General features: G+C 42.2%; 1 protein-coding gene across 7 annotated transcripts in view; it reads left to right on the plus strand.

Annotated features, from left to right (window-relative positions):
- Positions 1-21,956, plus strand: part of lrba (LPS responsive beige-like anchor protein) — a 173,125-nt gene that overhangs the window by 141,574 nt on the left and 9,595 nt on the right. For all 7 annotated transcript variants that reach the window (XM_039612938.1, XM_039612940.1, XM_039612941.1 and 4 more), the window contains 5 exons: positions 9,505-9,672; positions 15,108-15,197; positions 17,166-17,343; positions 18,646-18,711; positions 20,431-20,586. In XM_039612938.1, coding sequence (XP_039468872.1) covers positions 9,505-9,672; positions 15,108-15,197; positions 17,166-17,343; positions 18,646-18,711; positions 20,431-20,586 — 658 coding nt within the window. The remainder of the gene's footprint in view (positions 1-9,504; positions 9,673-15,107; positions 15,198-17,165; positions 17,344-18,645; positions 18,712-20,430; positions 20,587-21,956) is intronic.

Consider the following 21,956-nt stretch of genomic DNA (forward strand, 5'->3'; position numbering starts at 1 on the left):
CAGACATTGGTGTTGGATGAAATCTTTATAAACACCATACAGCTTGTGCCTAAAATGAAATATACAGTTACAATCACAATAATAGTTTCATTATTAAAAAAGGAAAGCTGTCTAATCAGACATATTTAACTCTACGGTTGCAATTACATGCACATGCCGAGGCTTCTTGTTACTTTTTTCTCCTGTTGCCATTTAACCAAACTCTCCAGTGCTTATTTGCTGGTCCCTGCTTCAGCTGTTTGGCTTCTTTCAGTCATCTGAGCTCTTGAAGCGCTGCTGACAGACCTGCAAACCTCACACATGGGAGAGACGGGCATGCTTTACTTTTGGCCTTTTCCGTCTTATAAAGTATCAACTCGCTCAAAGGAGTGACAGAGGCATCAGCTAATCTGGCCTCACAGAAAGAGGGAGCCTTTCTTCTTTGTGAATGGGAAAAGGCAGCTGAGTGATTGGTCAGAAGCAACGGCACAGAGAATGCTGGCCAGAAGAAGACACTGTGGGTGTTGGATGCCAAAGAACCTTGTGTAACTCATCAAAGACGACCATTATGCCTCCCATTGATTTACTTACTCTATGCAGAAACTGTGAATCTGTCATGTTGTTGAATTTCTGTGCACAGTTTATTCCTGTGCTATAATATAAGAAACTACTCGTTGTAGGATTTTCAGTGTGACTGTGATGTCACTGAAAACGCATTATGTACTATATGCTACTTTAGATCTCAAGGAACACTTTGCAAGCTTTGCTAAAGAGTAGCTTCTGTAGCCACAAGTTGTAATTATATGACCCTAGCACATTAGAGTGCTCAGGGCACTGAAACACATGCTATCAATCATTCATGCAAAACACATAATCATCATTTCAGTGCAAGCTGGCTAAACTGAAAACATCTGAAGCACAGCTTAGAGAAGTCAAGAGGCTTCTCTCTGCATCGCCAGGCAGAATAGTGCATTATTCCAGTAATGTTGGATTATTATGACCTAAGTCATCCTCACATGCTGCACACATTACAGTCTGCGGCTGCTAGTATGCATCTTAGCTCTCTTGATAACAACATGAATTATAAATGTTTGCTGATGTCTGAGAGTAACGTCTGGAGCTTAGCTCTGTTGCTAACCAGTTGCACATATAGTGTGTGTATATGGTCCAGTCAGATTTTGCTAACAAGCTTTGAGTGACTCTGTTATCCATTACTGAAGAGTTTATCAGTGATGTCTTTGCTTTTATTTTAAGACCTTTGTTCCCATGTCAGTGCATTTAAAAGCTCCAGCATTTAGATTCATGTAGATGAACCTCTACAAGCACTGGATAACTCTAGCTTTGCTTTTGTTGCAGTTAAAATGAAAATATTGATATAATAATAATTATGTTTGCAGCAGACAGTGACGTGAGTGTGTTTCATACTTTGTCATTCGGCCTTACAGCTGTTATTGTGATGTCATCACAGTAATCCTGCCCGCAGAGGTACATCTACATGGCTGCTAAAAGACAAATGTCATATTTATTTGAGACATATCACCTTTACCCCCCAAGCCTCACACTCTCAACCTGTTTGAAATCTGAAGTTTGTCAGCTTTATGTGCTGACAGCCATTAACACTTTGCAAAAAACGATGCAATCAAGAAACCCGTTATTCAGCAGGCATGTTATTACATTAAGACATGAAAATCTTATACATAAGATTTCTTTTTTAAGTTGACAACATAGCTTGAAAGACTTGGATAAAGATTTTACTAAAGTTTACTGTAAAGCGGGATTTGTGCAGGAACTGTATCTGAAATGTAAGTGAGTAGACTCAGAAGACAAAAATGTGTCTTGCATTTTTTCCCACAAGTCACACAGCCAGACATGATCGCTCCCCAGCTCAGACCACCAGCTACACAAAGTCAAAGATCACGACTGTTTACATTCACCTCTCATCCGTACTGCACTCTCTGATCAGACACCCGCTGGGACTCGCATAATGCCGTTCCCACCAGCCTCCACATCTTATTCTCACAGTAACCCCACAGGAACCCATGCATGAGCTGAGGTAAACCACTGCAGCGACCAGCCACTAACCACTAAGAAATACTTGTGCACTTGTGAATGACTGAGTGAGTGAAAACCTTAACGTCGTCTATCCCAGAGTGGCCCCGGTAATAGAAGACAGTTTGCCATGTTAGCCTAGTGCTAATCTATTCCCCTGGCGTCTCCACTGAAAGCCTTGTTGCTGGATGGGAACTAGCACGTGGGGTAGAGGGAGGTTATCTGGCTAATATCAGGCAGCGCTCACTGAAGGGGTATTGTCATGCATAAGGGCAGACATGTTTACTGTGTGCTCGGTGTTTTACGAGCTGTCCCCCCTTCTTCTTCGCCTCCCTCTCTTGCCTGCTCATCTCCCCCTCCCCTCCTTTATCCTCCCTTTCGATGACGTAATGGCGGACCCGATGAGAGCCTGAGAAATGGGATGATCTACTCCTGCTGACATACTCACTCACTAATGTTGTCTTTCTCCCTTTCCTGCACTCCTCCATGCTTTCATTTTACTTCTGCCAAAGTGTACCGAGGCACTTTTTTTTTGCAGCATTATTCTGTGCTGCGTCTCAGACTCCTGAATATCCGTGTTGTAATCCTGGCTTTATTTAAAGAAACACTTGTACTTGCCCTTTGCCCCATCTCAAACTAATGTGTTCCTTGGAGCATGAGCGCAGATAACTTCTTTAAGACGTTTTTTGTCATACTTCTATTATCCATACGAGAAGGAAATAGCCATACAGCTGTTGTATAGATTCCCAGGAAATGCCGTGTAAACATTCAAAGACCCCAGAAGGTGGCTGACATATTCAAAAACAAAGGCACCAGTGATTGCATGAATAAAATTATGTGATGGAAATTGTGTGCAATCTTATTTTAGGGTGTTTTTTTAGGACACTTTGTTAGAATTTAGCGCAGAGCAGGGATGCTTTGCTGCATACTCTCGTTCTTGTGGTATTTTCTGAGTGTTTATTTAGTTTTGTAACAGTATATTTCTGAAAATGAAGCAAAACGCGTCACATTTAATTAATGCATATTCCTCCTACACTTCATGAGCATAGTTCATGGGTTTCCTTGAGGATGTATTTATGGTTTGGAGCTGCTGGTCACGTACATACGCAGACAGTCTCGCACTAACAAGCTGCAGCTCCACATAACCCCACACCCTAATAACCTCTGCTTGAAGGCTAACTACACTCAAGCTGATCAGTTGAGCCATTCATCCTAATCATCTTCAATCTGTGCTGAGAAGCCTCCACACCTCCACACAGTCCTGCAGCCAACTCTGTAATCATCTGAGACAATAATGCCTCTCTCAACAGCTATCCAAATATTCTTTCATCCAGAAGCAGAAGCCCTCTTCAGCGGTTCTGTGTGTAATCAGCTCTTACTGTTGACTTAGCTTTTGCTCACTTGATCCCATTGTGTTGTGGCACCGGTGAAGTATTTGCTAGCTTGTTAGGCTTTTGGAGTGGAGGTGGACAGATGGTTAAGTCCTTCGCAGGTGCTTGTGAACAGTGGTTAAGATTTAGCTTCTCTTGGTTCTTGCCAGTTGTAGTAATAATAATAATAATGATGATGTTAGCAGTTGTTTTGATAACAATTGTAATAATAATAATGTCTTTATTTTTTTTTTTAGGCATCATTGTTTAGTTTGCATTTTTACAGTCATGCATGAACTTAAATCTAAAAGGACGCAGACACCACAGTTTTATTGCTATCTAACTTGGATTCAGTGCCATTTGCTCCCCAATCAGTAGTGTTTACTCCATTGTCTGGGCTGTAAGTTGGATCAAATCCACCATGATGTGTTTGTTTTGTGGCGACTTTCCCAATCACTGCTCATTCTGCTTCTTTTCACCCCTTAACATGATATTGTTGCTTTTAGAGTGGTCAGGAGATAATGAGAAAGATGGGAGGAGAGAACAGCCGAGCATTAGGGTTAGAGTTTCAGGTTCCACTTGCCGACGAGTGCCTCCACTGAACCATATCCAGAACTCTCACAGTTGCGACCTGTCTAATTAGCTGAGCCGGAAAGGAGGTGGGGTTTTGGACTGAAGTAACACACGCGGCCCATCTGGGTTTTTCTTGGTGTGTGTGAATATGAGAATAAAGGAAATGGTTCGTTAGCTGCATGGCTGCTCTAAGGATCTCATTCCTTACGTCATACGCCCCCCCTTGCCTTTCTATGTTGGGGGGCCCCCCTCTCTTCTAGCTGTTTACAGGCTTCCTCTGCGTGCTTCACAATGACAATTAGCTTCTCATTTACTGCAAGCTAATAAGCCCTTTAATCAGAGTGCTTGTCAACCTCAGGGCAAGGAAACTCCAGAGGAGTTGATCCTTAGGATCAGATGACTGGTAGAGAAAGCAGAAGGAAAAGAAAGGGGTAAGTGGGAGAACAAATAGAAGGGGGAAGAAGGAAAGTGGGCTGCTGAACTTGGAGAAGGAAAAGAGAATCAAAAAGTGAGATAATAAAGCTGTACTAAGGTAAAAGGACTAGGCCGGTTTCCATTAGAGATGTCGTCTAAAATATAAATTTGATGGGCGGATTTATGATTTGATTTAATAAAATGCCCAAAAAGAATACAACTAAACAAAACTTGGTCCCGACTACCGATTCAGTGTTCTTGGATCATCATTTGTAAACGTGAAAACACGATGTTTGACTGTCACACGTACTGAATGTGGTTTTCAGGATGTTTTTAATCAGCTTGTTCTTAAACAGTCATTTTAATATATCCAAATCTGACAAGTGTTTGTTTTATACATCCGTAATCAATACGAACGAAAACAGTCTGCCGCTGACAACGGCTCCGCACACAACATGTGCCTTTAATTACACACCCACACCATCGGCGACACACGCACGTGCAACATACACTTGCATCACCGTTGGCATGCAAATGAGCGCATTGATTTGTTAAGTGATGTTTTAACATCCTTACGGACAGCTCTCCATAAGTCCTTAAAAGGGTTTTTAAGGACCAGTGAGGCAAGGAGGAAAGCGTTCACTGTCACCTCGTTAAGACTGAAGTGAAATCCAGCTCAATCCAGACCATAAAGCTAACCGCAAACCACTGCGAGGCACAGAACCTTCACAGATAGGCCCAGTGTAAACCTGTAGTATGGACACGCAGTTTTACTTTTAAGCAGAGCAAAGATAATCACTACAAGAGGTCCCACATGAGGTTAAAATAAAGATAATAAATTTCCCACCTGCGAGCAGAAAAAGCTTTTCAAGATGAGGCTGTGGGCTGGTTACTGACTCGAGATCAGACGCCCTCAGTTTTGCTTCTCAGGACTCAAAGCAACCCCGGTTTAATGTCCACCAGCTGGTTAATTGCAATCACTTGGTGTTTCTTGTCTGATGTCTTAAATTAGGATTGTATGTCTTTAAATCCTCAGTCTAGAGTACAGGTCCCTCTAAAGAGTAACATATTGACAGACATGTAGTCAAACTGTCATTCTTTTTGAGTGTTTTGGGTTTTCTTTCTAAACTTAAAGTCTACACTCCAGCTACAGATGTTTCACAAAGGAAGGGATTAAAGTAACCTGAGCCTTGCACGCAGACGAGGCTTGTTCATTATGATACATTTTCACTGGAATCCACATCACAGCACGGCATGCTGGAACACAAGCAAAATAAGCATGCAGTTCACAAAGAGTATATAATTATATGCATTTGAATACATGGCGGCTTTGATGGGGAAAAATGATTTGGGTAAATGTATCATTCTTCTCCTTAGGAGAATATTCCAAATTATTGTTGCTGTTGGAAACAAATCAGAGCACACAACAAAAGGGACCCCCCCGCCCCCACCCCACCCTCCCCTGTGCTTCGAAGGTGTACTTTGTCAAATCTGTAACAATAGGAATGTGGGATTCCAGTTACTTCTACCCCCTATCAGCATTTACATAAAGGCATGCTAAATTATTCATTAATTATCAGAGAGTCCCCTGTGGATGGGGATGACACACACACTGGCTGCTAATTGGCCCATCAATAATCCTGCCTGGTTCTCCTAAAGTGGCACCAGATCCCACCTCAGGAATCTACTATCTGCCCCAACCTTCTGCTCAACTGTTTCCACAGTGTGGCACCACATGTGGAAACGTCTCCACAGCTGCTCACATGACACATTGTTAATGAGTTATCAGAACATGCCTAATTTCTGTACTTCACTTAGGTTTCTTTGATGGATTATAAATATGAGTTCCTTAGGTGTAATCTTCTTGTTATAAGTCGAAATTAGATTTATTGAGATGAGCTCAGAACCTACATAGTATTGTGTGGTATTTTTTGAGTTATATATAATTTTATTATTGTGAAAAGGCAAATGGAAAAAATGGTATTTACTCTGTTCTTTCCTGTAGCGTCCCCTCCTCCCATCCGAAAATGTGAATAAATGAGTCACCAATATGACATTTTGAAAAAGGTTAACTGAAGTAGCTGGCAGTAGTTGTCATTGTTAAATGTGATACAGTTAAGCAATGTCAGTGATGGGGACTTGTCTCGATCTCAGAGTGTAAGCTTTTATAGGAAGAGCAAGAAAAACAAAACAAAATAAAGCACTGGGCTCATGTCAATCGTAATGAGGAAATGTGTCGCCTAATGCAATGGTGTGGATGATGTCACTGACTGGTTTCTAGAGTTTGAAGGTTTAGCATTTGTGTTTTTGGCAGATGTGAATCTGATCTGAATTTGATTTGTTGCTCTCACCTCCTGGAATCAGCTGCAAAATCAAATGAATTCAATATGACTCAGTATTTTAGGCTTTATTGGTGCTGAGGTTTAGAAATTTTGATTGTTTTTGTATTTAGCTCTTTGTGTAATTATCATGTGTTTTTTCCACTGTGAGCATTTTTGTGTGTGTGTGTGTGGCTCGCTGTACTATAGCTGTACTATTAAGTGTTGGATGAGTTTGTTGTTGGTTTCATTCTGTTCATTGGACTTCAGTGGAGTCTGATCAATGGCACCTTTCCTTAAGCTTCTCAATATTAAGATGTTTTCTCTGATGTCGGCTCATGATGTAAAATCCCGAGTTTAGATAAAGGGGCAGATTAAAGTAGTTGAATCCTAATCTACCTGCTGTCTAAACGATCGGTAGCACTGCTGTTGCGTGCAATTTACACATCCGACACCTTTGACGTGATACGATCGGGGCTTTTCTACTGCAGGTAGATACTCTTTGAATCTCTAAACTTTAGTCTGCTGAGGTTAAGTTCCTACATTCAGACTTGAGTCAGGGAGACATCGACAGACCAAACAAATACAAAAACAGATACACACTTCCAATTCCAGCAGAGCGCACACAAATTCTCACTTACTCTGTTTCACCCTCTCCAAATGCATCATGCAAATGATTTCCATAAAGGCGGGCCTCAGGAGAGGGAGCTGCAATAACACGGCTGCTCTTTGTTTCCCTTTGCTGAATGACAGTTGATTGCGGTGCACATTAAATGCCCATCAGCCCCAGCTTTAGTTTTAGAAACAGGGGAGCAGGGCCTGTCAAAGGTCAATCCTAGTGCATAATGAACTGATCTCTCCCTCTCGCTCACTCTCTCGTCTCTCTCTCTCCCCCTCACACACACACACACACACACACACACACACACACACACACACACACACACACACACACACACACACACACACACACACACGATACACGCACGACTGAACCTCTGCTTTTAAAGGGAGTTTGAATAAAGAGGATTTTTCTGGCTTATCATGTAACATTAATAAAAAGGGTTGCCCTATGACATAATGTGAATATGGCGATGCCAGAGAGGCAGACAGACATGGAGTCTAGACCAGGGGTGTTCTGTTTTATCTTAAGACTAACGGTTAGATTTGTTTTTTTGAGTGTGATCATAGACAGTAGGGAATACACAGATCCCTCTGCCTGCTAGTTTTGTTGAATCTGCAGCTTTCAGAACAGTTCTCACATGTGAAAATAATAAATAAATAATAATAATATACATTATCCTACAGTACACGCTGCTTAATGCTGCATCAGTGACAAGCTGTGCACGAGACTGCACTTTTTAAAGTAGGGTCGGGTATTGTTTGAAACATTTTGAGCCTCAAAGACCAACTTAGCAGGAATTTGAATTTCATTAGATATCCTGTTCCAGATTAGCTTTTTCTAACTTTTATTCTCATTGCTGTAGCTGGATACACCTTAGCTATAAACCAGAGATTTATTTATAAGGACAAAGTCAGTCAAACTCCCATTAAGCTCTTTGTTACATCGAAGGATTCGTACAAATTTATTGTATTTCAGTTGTGATTGATTGCCTCCGTGGTTATCCATCTTACTCACAGGCTAATAAACATTTTAAAACTGTTATGTGTTCATAAGGTACTGTATATACAGGGACATTTTAAATAAAACATACAGAATGCATCTGGGGAATACAGGGGCAGTAATGTGTCGCTTACAAATGTATACAGTCACACAGTCTGTGCGCAATGCTAAATCAAATAAAAACACACGATGATCAGACTTTGCTTACGTTTGATTATTGCAGCATTAAGCCATAAAAACATTTTATATCTTTGTTTATTGATCTTTTCTTTTTCCTCTCTGGGAACCGAAATGCAGTTGCACTTCTTGCGTTATCTCCTTTCACTGTTAAGCTTCTCATCAGCTGGGATGATGAGATTTGTGACAGCATCACAAATTCAGTCAGTCAGTCAGTCAAGCTGCAGCGTTAAAAAACAGCATCACACCTAAAGCGCACACACTCTCCTCTTCAGACGTGTGCTCGGCTCCCTGATTGAAAGTCGTAATTAACAGAGTGGGGAGGAATTAGATGCAGAATGAGCTGTCAGAAAGTCACATTTAAGTGAGGGATGCACTGGTCTCCGCAGTAAAAATTTAAATGATATAAATTGCCATTTAAGTGTAGCACGGGCTAATGTTTTGTCACAAATTAATGTGACACAAGGCAGCAATGACAATCAAGGGCTGCCTCATTCTAATTTGATTGTGTTTAGAGGGCTTTTGTGAGCCAGCAGCTTTACACAAATTAACACAATTGCCGGTTTTTATGAGGAAACCATAAATGCTTTTTCCCTCCTTTGCCCGCTAATGAGGAGAGAAAACGGCTTGTATCTGTGGCGTTATGACGACGTCTGGAGGAGAGCAACACGGTGCTCTTATCCGCTCACGACCAGCAGAGAAAAGAACAAAGACAGAAGCTGAAATGGCTCCCTAATGAACTACAAGAGTCCTCTAATGTCTTGATGCTCTCTTATGATCAGATATGGATTTACTGTGCTTTTTGCTCATTATAGAAATCATTGGCAGATTCTGTCAGAGGAACAATTAGAAGAATATTCTGCTTTTTCTGAGAAATTCACCTTTGAGGGGTATTAGTAATAACTGCTGTTCAGTAATGGGATGTTAGGGGAGTTGGCTTTTGTTGCATCTGTTGACGTCCTAGATAAACCTAACCCTCTGTTTTCACCTCTTTTTAAAGGCACTGGAGAGCGAGTTTGTGTCCTGCCAGCTTCACCAGTGGATCGATTTGATCTTCGGCTACAAACAGCAGGGACCCGAAGCCGCCAGAGCCCTCAATGTTTTCTATTATCTGACCTATGAAGGCGCAGTCAACCTCAGCTCGATCAACGACCCCATGCTCAGAGAGGTGATACAGTGCGTGCATGTACACACACATTTTAATACACGTAGCTGATTTAACTGCCTTCGCAGACCATGCTGAGTAAGGAGAAAAATTCCATATTAGAGGTAAGTACTCTTGAGCAGCAGTGCTCTCAGATGGATGCTTAATCCGGCTATATTATAAAAGCACATGTCCACCCTCTGCATCTGTATGTCAGGAAGGTTTTGATGCCATTAGCCATGTTAAAGTGCTTGTAGAGTGGCATGGGAGAGCTAAGCTAACAATCTGCCGCACAGCATTGCTGAGTGAAGCCTTTTCCTTTGTGTGATACCTTTTGAAAGCACTCCACCAAGTGTTCCACTTTAACGCCTTAAAGCCGCCTCCTCGGCTTTCATTCATTATTCAGCTCGCTCACTTTGTACTGCTGCACACACAGTAACACTGTCCTGCCCGAAAGCAACCAGACAAAACACAGTGTTGAAAAGAAAAACACGGCTAGCTTGCCCACAGCCAAACACCGGCCTGACAACTTCACCAATCTGCTGTAAAAGGCAGCTAGCCAGCAGCGGGCCAATTGACCCTGCTCCCATCAGCCTTTTTGACATCTGCATTTTAGTGCCAAGAGGGGCGCATATTCTATTTCTTTTCTCTCCAGAGTAAAGTAACCAGGTGTTGGCTTTCTTTTAAGTGATTATTCATGTTTATTACTGGTTTTTGTGGCTGTTTGTAGGCAACTTCTGAGATCTGGAAACATCCATACAGAAAACTCCAACACAAGGGCAAACAAAATGAGCAGACGGATCTCAGTTAAAGTTCAAACAGATCATCTTCATAGTTTTAGTTATTGTTTGTTTGTTTCGTGCCCCACCTAAATACAAGAACAGAACAGTCGAGAAAAGGCCACGTTTTCACCTTTAAGAGAGACTCACCATGGTGCTAACGTATAAATGGTGATAAGTTCAGAACACACCAAGCAGGCAAACACCCTTTGCCTCCAGTGTACTGCTGCCCTTCATGCTCAGTGACTGGAGCATCGCAGGCACCAGGGGTAGATCCTTGATTTATCACCTCATTCACCCCAATTCCCATCCAGATGTGCTTTGGCCTTTATTCACTCTCTCTCTCACACACATACACACATACACAGACATGCAGATTCATTATCCGGGTTCACCGGTCATTTCCACTCTCAGCCCATTACCCATTCTTCTGTTTAACACACGCACACACACACAGAGCAGAAAATTGGATCACTGGTGCTCCACTATTTCTGCCAAGCTGCTCCAGTGACAATGGGATTGATAATCTACCAACATACACACACAGGCCTCAGAGGGAGGTGCTTGTGATTTGGGTGGCATTGAAAAAGCATCTTCGACTGATGACTTTAAGGATGCATACTTAGGATTTGGATGCTTCTGAATGAGGTTTTTATTTGTCTGTGGCTTTGGTACCACATTTAGCATTTTACTATAAACAAATTAGTGTGATTGTCTCTAAAGTTTGTCTCTGGATAGTATTTAAAATAGCTTGAAGTGTTCTGTATTGGTGCACTGGGTTATATTTTTGTTTGAAAAGTCTGGAAAATACAGGGTGTAGTCATGAATATTGGTGTAGCTTAATTAAAATTATTAATTGATGTTTTGAAAGACTACAGTGGCAGTGTAGCACAGAAGCTCATGTTAAAAGTCAGTAGTCATCATATGTGTAATGCTGTAAAGTTAGCCTGCCTCGAGGAGGGGAAAAAAAAGTTTCTTGTTGTTTCCTCCTCGCGGGCTCTCTCACTGATTCTTTGATTGCATTTTGCTGGGTGAAAACTCCCCGAGCCTGAGCACTTTAATTAGTTAAATAAACCAAAGCAGCGTTACCCCAGTGAGCTAATCCAAGGCTCTCCTTCAACTGTGTTTGTGCGGAAGGAAACGTGCCCTGTCTGTGCAGAAGGTGGAAACACAGTTCCAGGCCTGGGCCTCGTCATGGCTGGGCGCTGGGGGTGGCTGAGGGCTGCAGGAGCTTTGGGACTGAGGGTTTGGGGTCTGAAAGTGTCCCTAGAGTATGCCATTACTGAGTGACAACTGTTTCAGTCTGAGCTGTGGTCTGGGCCAGACTAGCCCGCATTAGGACAGGCCCCGGGGCTGCTCAGTGTCAGGGGGGCGGTTCACAGATGTGTGTGCATTTATGTGTGCGTGTACGTTTTTTTGTGTGTATATTTAGGTGGGAAAATGCAGTAGACCGGGCTGGAGGGTTCTGTACTTTGGCTTCGCTGATTTCTGTATTCCTGCCATGCTGTTTCACAGAGGCTAACTCTCCCTGTAGCCCACACACAAATACACGCGCACAAGATTTGTGTGGATCATACCTTGATGTGTTTCTACATATGCATGCATATGTATACATTCATTCATTGGTATGTGTATACCTTTGTATATTTATGTGTGCTCATCAGCATAAATGCACACGGTTGTGTGTTTATGTGTGCTTTTCTGTTCCGGGAGAAAGTTTGGAATATCTCAGCACAGATTAGTGAGTGCTGTGGAGACCAGTGCTGTGTTTTTCAAAACCATGATTACTTCCTGCACTACCTCCTGCCTCCCCTCTCTCACCCCAGGTTTCATCTGTGTGTGCGCGTGTGCACATGGATGGCTTGCATGCACATCTGTGTTGCCTCTCGGTGTATAAAGAGAAACGCGCCCTGTGTAGCTTTCTCATCGTTGTACAGGGCTTCCCCTCTTTCTCATGTGATTACGGAAAATCCCACCAACTCTCACACGAGCGACAAAACACAGAGCCCCGTTTGAATTGTATGCCGTTTGCGTAATTCGGCAGAAGACGGGAAATATATGCCCACGCGAGTCAACCTGCTTCGACAGTAAGCCAAAGTCACTCACTAAGCATAAAACCTGCTGGTTTATTTTCACTGGACAATGTGACCTCCCCTGCATAGAGTCGTCTCAGTATTTTAGGGCGGACGTTTAAAACCCATGATACAATCTGTCCAGTTTCCTGCTTGTGAGAAATACAAAACTATTGGGCCTTTTTTTTTCTTTCCCTTGGAGGAGGGGGCTGATTTGCATAAAGCAGCATGTTTTACATGGAGATCTATCTTGTCAAGCGACTGAGTAAATCAAAGGACAGGCTGAGACATCTGAGCCGAGGGCGTCTCGGCCATTTAAATGTATAGAATATAGAAAACCTTCATCAGACACGGGCCAATGCTCCCAAAAGAGATTGGCCTTGTGGAAGGCCCCTCATATAATCACCTGAGCATGCATTGGCATATAGGGATAGGACATGCTGACCTAGACTCAGTTACTTTCCAACCTTCCACAGCCTCATAAATGTCAGATATGCACTTAATGAAGATAGGTTGAGTGGCTTTGAGCTTACGCAAAATGCTTTCCTGTGTAGTCAAAGAGATGGGCAGCATTTTGACCTTGAATAATGCGGTTATGTCACATGTCCTCCCACCAAGAGGCTAACTGTGGATGAGGTGGGAAATGTCATGATAGTGTTACACAGTGTTGCACTGTGCTGTTTGATCAGTTTACTGTGACGGACCTTTAAATCCAGTCTTACAGACCAGTGCTAATAAATGCACATCACACATCACTGCATAACAGGAGCATCGCCTTTTAGATCTGGCATGCTTGCACACATGTAGAAAATGCACTTGTGGCCTGAACACAAAACCGCAGACACTTGTTCTAACACGGACACTGTTCCTTCCAGTCTGCTGAACAAGCACAACCATTGTCGTGCAATTTATGAATAAATGCATGAATTCTTTTCTATTTTAATTAGCCTCCCATAAGAAGTACTGCTCATGCGTTTGTGCCGAAGGATTTTATGAGCTATCGTTGGATTATTACCATCTTATTCAGAGGCTTTGGAGTAAATTTTCTTCTTATTCAGATGTAAATGTATAAAAGTAGACTAAAAAAGAATGAAACCTGAGATTTTATGGCTTCTTAAAAGTGCACAAAAGTATAAAGACCAGTGTTCACATAAAAATAACATGATGTAGAGCTTTTGTTGCTGGATTCTTGGTCTTAAAGAGGCTGATGAAACCTTGTAATAGACAGTTACAATCACTACTTCCCCGCGCCTCTCTGGTTTCTGGTTAGTTTCAGACAATGGGTATGAGCAGACTCATTTCCCAACTTTTTTTTGTTTTTTTTTCTCATGGAAATACCATACGCAGGCCTCAACCATGAGCTCATTCTCAGGCTGCGCCAAGTCGACTCAAACGTCTCAGCCTACACACACAAGCTGTCACTCCTACACAGCCAGTCACAGAGCACACCAACATACTGACGGGTCTGTCACAATTTTGTGTTGGTCATTTTCCCTCTGCCTGTCCCTGTTACAAACTATCCATCACACTGAGTTTGTCTCACAGGACTGCTTTTGCTTACTATTGTCTGCTTCTTATTGTTATATACATTTCTGCTAATACTGAATCGCATCGTTTTCTGTTTTTGTTTTTTAAGAGGATTTTGTGCACATGCAAATTTTGAATGCTTGCTTGTATTATCTGCCTGTGATGGCTTTTCTAAATGTTTCCTAAATGAGGCACTTGCTTTGCACTTGTGACACCCTTAATAAGATTAATCAACACAAATGCGCCATCTACAGTTTTAACCATCTTTGTATAGTCGTGCATCAAGCAGCATTTGCTGGTTCCATTTTCTGAAATTTCCCCAGGTTTTCTCCTTGTTGTTCAGTAAACGTCTGTGGCGATAACTCCTGGGGAGGGGTCATTATTAATAATTTGGTTAATAACAAGGCTAATAAATGTAACACTAATTAAAATGTTTGGCTTTTTTCAACCTAAAGAACGGTATCGTGGGCAAATGTGTTGCAGCACTTTGGCGTAGCCTCATCTGTCCATACTGTGCTGTGGGCGTGTTCCCACTTCGTGCTAGCTGGCCTGACAGTGAGCTGTGTGATGATGTCCAGAGGCTGCTCAGCCGGCGTCTGCTGTGACATTTATGGTCCTATACCTCTTCATTAACACCACCTAACCAAGCCTACAAGTCCGCCTGCCCAGCCCTCCTCTGATTCTGTGTGGTTGCGGAGGAGAAATTGGTGTTTGTGTGTAAATGTGTGTGCGAGAGAGAGTGAGTGTCAGACTGTGAAAAAGTGTGTTTATATGTAGACCGTGTCCATGTGTGCTTGAGCACAAGTGCACGCATTTTTCCCTAGCTCTATGGGCTTTTGTATTCCTCTTTGTTTTGTTTTCTTTTAGACATTAATCTTAGATTGTTGTAGCATTTATCAGATAATAATATGACCTTCACACACAGCGGAGTGGAATATAACCATTTTTCACTTAGAAACTGAGCCGTTATTGTTTCATTGAAATAGATCGCAGGGCACAATTATCAAAGAATAGTTTGAGCGAGAGGGAAAAAACCCTAACATCTCTCTTTATTTCTGTGTTTTTATTCCTCCCCACTCAGGCTGTGGAGTCTCAGATTAGGAGTTTCGGACAAACCCCCTGCCAGTTGCTAATCGAGCCACACCCGCCTCGAAGCTCGGCCATGCAAGTGGTGAGTAGACACTGACAAACATCTCAAAAATGAATGCATATACTCCAGTATCTTTTAATTCTCCAGGATAGGCTCTGTTGGGTCAGAAACCAGCTGATCATCAGTTCTTCTACATGTCCAGTTCTTGTCTTTGATTTCTGGTCAGCATTTGGCAAAAACCTCTCTGCCGCCCCCAACTGTTCTGTTTAATTTTCCTCTTTTCATGTTTCCTTTACCTTGTGTCCGCTTTCTCCATCTACCACTGTGGGAAAATAGTCTTGGTTTTGAAAGCATCCCCTCACTCATCATTAGTGAGGTGTGTGTGAAAGGGAGAGATCACAAACATTTGTGTGCATGTGCGTTTAGAAAGAGATTTCTGGAGAAAAGCACAGCTTCATGCTGGAAACCTGGGTCTGAGCCAGATTTTCCACCTGAGCTGGAAAAAAAAAAAAAAAAAAAAAAAGATGATCAGCGAAAGAGAACAACAAATGGAAGTTTTGATGGTGACGGCCCTTTAAGGGCCAAGGAGTTTAGTCAGCGTGCCTGCCTGTGATGGACCGAGGCCCCACGAGTCCCTATTAGCGCGGTGTCCCTGTGGTGCTGACAGCTGGCTGTAGACCACCACCCAGCGTGCGCGTGCACACACAGACACGAACGCAGACGATTGCTTTGAATCCAGCGCCCGACTGTACGGGTGAATTCCTGTGTAATGTTTTTATTTTTACACCGCCGCACCATAGTTTTCAAACATAATATTCAGGCACCATTTTTCAAACACTTTAATTCCCTCCCCGCGGCTCCATATTGCTCCAGAACGCGCTGTTCTCTTTGCTTTTTACGGATCTTCCTCTCTACTTTCTCTCCATCCTCTTTCGTGCGAGCGTGTTGTCAGAGTGTCGGCATCTGCCCATGCTGGTGGTAATGATACTGTCAGTGCTTCTGGTTAGCTGTCAGACACACCGGATTTACTCAGGTCTGTTCCTGATGTTAAACACTGATGTTCCTCTTCTTTACACACAAGGAGGAAAATAGCTTTCTGTTAGAGCTGCTTAGTACAAACACTCTATAAATGGCTGTAGAGCCTGTCTAAGCAGAGGAAACAGTCTGATAGGTCAATGAAATTACTTTTTTGTTATGACTGTTTTAGAGATGGTCTCTCCTGCCGTTTGTTCAGCTTTTACAAGAATAAATCTAATGCAACCTAGCAAGTTGCTGTAATTTTCTGTCTCTTTGTATAGTCTGTTAGTCAGCTGATGGTACAAGTTTTTCAAATTAGTTACTTGTTTGCAAGGATATTCTTTTTATTATTACTGTAAATTCAACATATTTTGGGGGCTTTTAATGAAGCCAAACAAACAGTGTAAAAACCAAACAAACAAACAAAAAAAGGCTGAACTCAGAGAAATTTGGTGTTTCTTTATTAGATATATATGTTTTCTTACAATGAGCAGATGTAAAAGAAGAATTAGTCTTCCTCATTTAAAAGAAAAATTTAGAACACAATTACACAAACTGGACATCAGACTGTAGTCAGCCTGTGAAATCTATTGCGTCTTTGCCTTCTATAAAATGTCTACTATATGATGTATAATATCATTACTGTGCACACAGTAAAGGGGAAATATTAATTAACAGACATTTGTTTCGGTTGCTTCAGTTTCTCTGTTAAAACTTATATGTTGTTCTGAGATTCTCTCCTCATTTACTGTAGTGTTGTTTCAAATGCAGACTCTTGCCTTCACTGAACTCTTTGCTAGCTTTTTTGTGCTGCTTAACTGCTGCTTCCTACTGTCCTCCTCAAGCCTCCTAACGTTCTCTCTGGCCTTCTCTTTCCTCCGTCTCCCTCTGTTTTTCTTTTCCTCCACCAACTGCTTTCTTCATCTTTGCGTTTGGCTCTTCGTCTGTCGCGCCACACCTCGGCTATTTCCCCGTCTCTCCCCTTCATCGTGTCGTCTGTCCCGGGGCCCTGAACAGTATCTTCTCCTGCAGACGCCTCTGATGTTTACGGAGCAGATGCAGCAGGATGTTATCATGGTACTGAAGTTCCCATCCAACTCTCCTGTGACACACGTAGCGGCCAACACCCAGGCAGGTCTGACGTCATCTGCCATCATCACTGTCACCGCCAACCGCCTCTTTGCGGTCAACAAGTGGCACGGCCTGACAGGTGAGAGACTTGAAGCCACGAACACGTGCATTGAAATAAATGACCTGAAGCGATGAATAAAAATAAAATCTCAGGCAGACAGAAACGATCCTTGTTTTTTAACTGAGTTTGCTTTCACGTAATTATTTTCATGCTGCTTCTGTTCATTTCTCCTCCATACGTTAGCTTCTAATTTATCAGAAGATCGACCTGCCTCGTCTCTGTAGGATGGACGTTGATTCGGGAGACAGTTGACTGTGTCTACTAGATAGCAGTATCAAATGTGACACATGTAGCAGCCAGCATTAGGTCCCACGTCCACCTCCATATATCAGCCGCTTACTACACAAAACCTTATTTACTCAACGTCCATCCTGCCCTAGAAGAAATGTTAAATTTGATATCTAAGTTTATGAGGATGAACACTGAAATTAGACATCATCCATGCATACCACAGGCTGGCCATATTGGGCAATTTTTCCTGCTTGGAAGTAGTGGATTAATTGTAGGGACCCACTGGAGTCAGTTTAATAAATGATTTGAAGAGCAAAGTTGCCAAAACTGCTTTTAAAATCTCAGAATAAACGCATGAAATAAAATGACAAATTATGAGTGTGTTGAAAGCAGTGCAGGTTTACACACTTTCATATCACATTTCATTTTTTATTTTTATTTTTTAAGTTCAGAGCCGATGTGACACAAGTGTAAAATACTCATACTGATAATTACATGTGAATCTTTAAAAAAAATCAAAATCAGGTTATTCGTGAATAAATTAGCTAAACTGTTACAATTAATTAATGGATGGAGTGAACCTGAAAAAGTTAACTAAATGTAAAGGATAAACTGCCCAAAAAATACATAAGTTAAAAGTAAATGAATGATTATATCAGCTAAACATAATTAAAATACAGTCGCTAAAACAATACATAAAAAGCTGTATCGTGAGAGATTACTTGCTAAACATGTGGTAAAAGGTTAAAGTTGTTACCTCACTCTACAATCAAAGTTTTCTAAACATAATGGGTATATGCATGACGATTTAATCCAGTTTAAAATGAGTTAATTAGACTAAATATCACTTGCTGTGAATATGTTATAGTTGACTTTGTCAGGATAATTAATTTATTTTGTAATACTTTGTGCTCCGAATGGCCTCGATAGCTTTTTGACAGCACTGATGTCTAATTTGTGGAGCGACTCTTGAGCCTCTGACTTTATGGTTATAGTTTTCAGCGTGTTATAATGACCTCAAACCCAGCACCTACTCCGCAAGGCCAGACAATTGCAATATTAATCCACTCTGTCTTCTTCTTCTGTCAGGTCATCAGGGATCAACGGTGCAGGACCAGCAGTACCAACTTCCTGTGGAAATCGACCCTCTAATAGGTACGCCGTCCTTTACGACCGGTAGAGAATCCACACACGAGAGTTGGTTTCGTGTGGGCATGAAATGGGGGTTTTGTGTGGATTTGTGCCTAAATCCCGCTGCTTGGTGACTCATGGCAGTCTGTTGGGCTGTGTCCCTGGACAGTAGATTAGAGTTGTTTTTCAGCCTCTGCCCTAGTTCACTCGTGATGATATAGGCCCTGCTCTCACACTAAACCATTTGCATGCAAATTGGAATGCAATGAGCTGTGGCCTAGGCCGGCATTTCATCATCAACTCCCCCTCTTTCTCCCTCTCCATCGTCCCCTTTCCTCCCTCCCTTTCTGCATCCTCTTTGGTTTAATTTGAGCGGAGGGAAAGGACGCGTGTCAATGGAAATGAATATGAATGTGGTAATAATGTGTGATTGAGAATGCACGGCGGACGGCTGTCAGGACAATATGGGCGCCTCTCATCCTTCACGACTTGTTGATGAGCAGGAGAAGAGTGCCGCGCTGCAGTGATGTATGGGATGCGCTGGCAGAGAGCAGGGAGAGACGAGCCACCTCTATCTGCTCCCAGCTCTGTTACTTTCCTGCAGCCTCCTGCAATCTCATGCACATCTGCGAGGGGGGCTGTTTTTTCTCTCTGGGTGTTGTGGTCTCTCTGAGTTTCATCAGACCATATTCACACTCTTTTTTTTTTTTTTTTTTTTTTCCCCCTTCCAAAGACTACTGAAAATAACCAGGGTTGAACCCCAGATATTCATCTTTATCTGCACGCACTGTGCTGTATTTCTCTGCTTCAATGCCCCGTCTGTAGAGGCAGAATAAAAGAAATCTTATCTGTGCATCAGTATTTACACATTCAGTGCATGTTGCTGTTCTGTGCTTCAGCAGATGTGTGATTTGTCACTGAATGCACAGGTTTTGGAGTATATTTATCCTCCAAAGTGTTTACTGTATATCTCATTTCTAACACTAAAGAATAAATAATGTGCTAAATAATGAATTTTTGTGTTGCTGGGAGTGTGCGTGTGTGTTTTAGGGGAGGTAGCTGGGATTTTTCATGTCAGTAATATATTTACACTGTTTGCATTCCAGGAGGAGCCTGAACTAAACACAGTAAATTGAGGATGAGCGTGGAGCCATCTGTGGCTTTGGGGAATGTTAAAAATCGGTTGAAATATTATTCATAGCAGATATACTGGACTTTCTCAATTTCCACTCTAGACAGTCTTCTCTGACACCTGTTCTCCATTGCTTTTGACCCCATCAAATAAGAAACCCTTCACACCGAACATATTTCTAGAGAAGAAAAAAGACGCCTCTCGTGGAAATGAGAATGTCGGTAAATTTGCTTCTAACCAACTCGGCTTAATTACACAGCCAAGATGAATTTTCTGGGTCTGTTCGTACTTGAGTGGGGTACATATTTTGTGAAGACTGCACGCTCTATATTACTCAGCCTCTTAGACTCTCATAGAAAATGTGAAGTCCCTATAAACTTAACCCCTAGGATGTTTTATGTTTTCCCTCACAAATCTTCTTTGCACCCCAGCGCTGAAACCTTAGTGGAGGTGCGCTGAAGTGTGAGCTCTTTGAAAATAGTTGATATAAAACAGTAAAGGGTTTGTCGGATCACGCTCCAGGTTTCATACTTCTCTGGACATCTGTGCATTTTCAACATGTAATCTTTATTTTGCTCCGTTTATTTTTATCTCCTCTCGTCCCCTTCCAGCCAGTAACGTGGGTCTTCACCGTCGGCAGATCGCAGACCTGCTGGATCAGAGCATTCAGATCAGCTCGCAGTGTTTTGTTATCACGGCTGACAACCGCTTCATCCTTCTGTGTGGTTTCTGGGACAAGAGCTTCCGGGCCTACTCCACTGACACAGGTATCGTTTCACCGCAATAGACCAAATATCCAACTGGCCTAATGTGAATCTATCTAAACTAAAATATCTGTAATCTCTCCACGATTTTCACACATTTGCTGTTTTTCGACATCAGATCCTCACTGTAATGTTTTTGCTCTAACTATCCTCTTGTATATATATTTTTTGGCCGTATGGAAGCTCACAGCATATTTAGATACAAATTAAGCCATATGAAATTGAAATTTAAAATGAATAACACTCCTTTGGCTTTCCTCTAGCACCATCCTCAGGTTGGGCATACTAGTGGTCTAGAAAAGACCAATGAATACAATACTAGTGGTTTTCCTCAAAACTATTAGGTTATGTAACATAATAGAAATACTACTATTAGTTGTTAGAATTCAATTATTACCTAATAAATAAAACAGCATGCATGTATTTTGCCACTGACCCAGTGATCTGCTTTCATGTAGTTGTGGCAAGTGTCCTACGTTTGGTTGCTATAAATTTAGACTCCTTTTTTTAGGTTTCTTTGATTCAGTGTGATTGTCTGTTTCTGCTTTGCTGGTTAACTTACTGTTTTTCACCTAAACCCTGAATACTACTTGCATACACACATCCAGTACTCTCGGTCTCGTGCACACACAAATGCCATCAGGTCAGGGGTCCTAAATGAAACTGTCTGAAGCTTCATCTCTGTACCCCGCTCCTCAATGCTCCCCCCCACACCCTCAGCCTCATTCAGTACTCTACACACATCTATACAACGGGCTTGCGATTCAATTTCTACAGGCCAGGCCCTCTGTGTCTTTTGATGGAGGAGGGAGGGAAGGAGGGATGAGAGCACAGAGATAGCTCTATTGTGCGACTGCCACCGGGGTGTGCGACTGGAACGTGAACACAGTTTAATCGCACACGCTCAACAGCTGCCACCGAGGTCCCTAAATCCCCCAGGTTAAAGAACTGAGGGATTTTATCAATTACAAGAATTGATTGGTACACATCCACAAAACACCTAGCCTCAAACAGTGACACACACACACCGAGTTTAATTTGTCGGTGTGCACACATGCGTGTGAGCATGAGAGTGAGAGTTTAATACGAGGTGCGTGGTAGCCATTATTGCAGCGCCCGTCATTACTTATTTTCAGCGTTTATAAAAATGTCAAACATTTTACATCTTTGATGTCTCTGTTCTTCTTTGAAAGTTTCATAATAATCCTCGTCGTTTTCAGCAAGATACAACTTAATTATCCCGCGGGTAGCGATTCTGACACCCAGACAGAAATGTCATGTGTTGCAAACTACCCACTGTTTGACTGCAGAGGTCACACTATGAGGAGCGTAATGAGTATTAGACAGCTAGACAGTGGGGCTGTGGTCTGGAA

Source organism: Oreochromis aureus, linkage group 6 (assembly GCF_013358895.1).
Source record: "Oreochromis aureus strain Israel breed Guangdong linkage group 6, ZZ_aureus, whole genome shotgun sequence".
In the NCBI taxonomy this organism is placed as follows: Eukaryota; Metazoa; Chordata; class Actinopteri; order Cichliformes; family Cichlidae; genus Oreochromis; species Oreochromis aureus.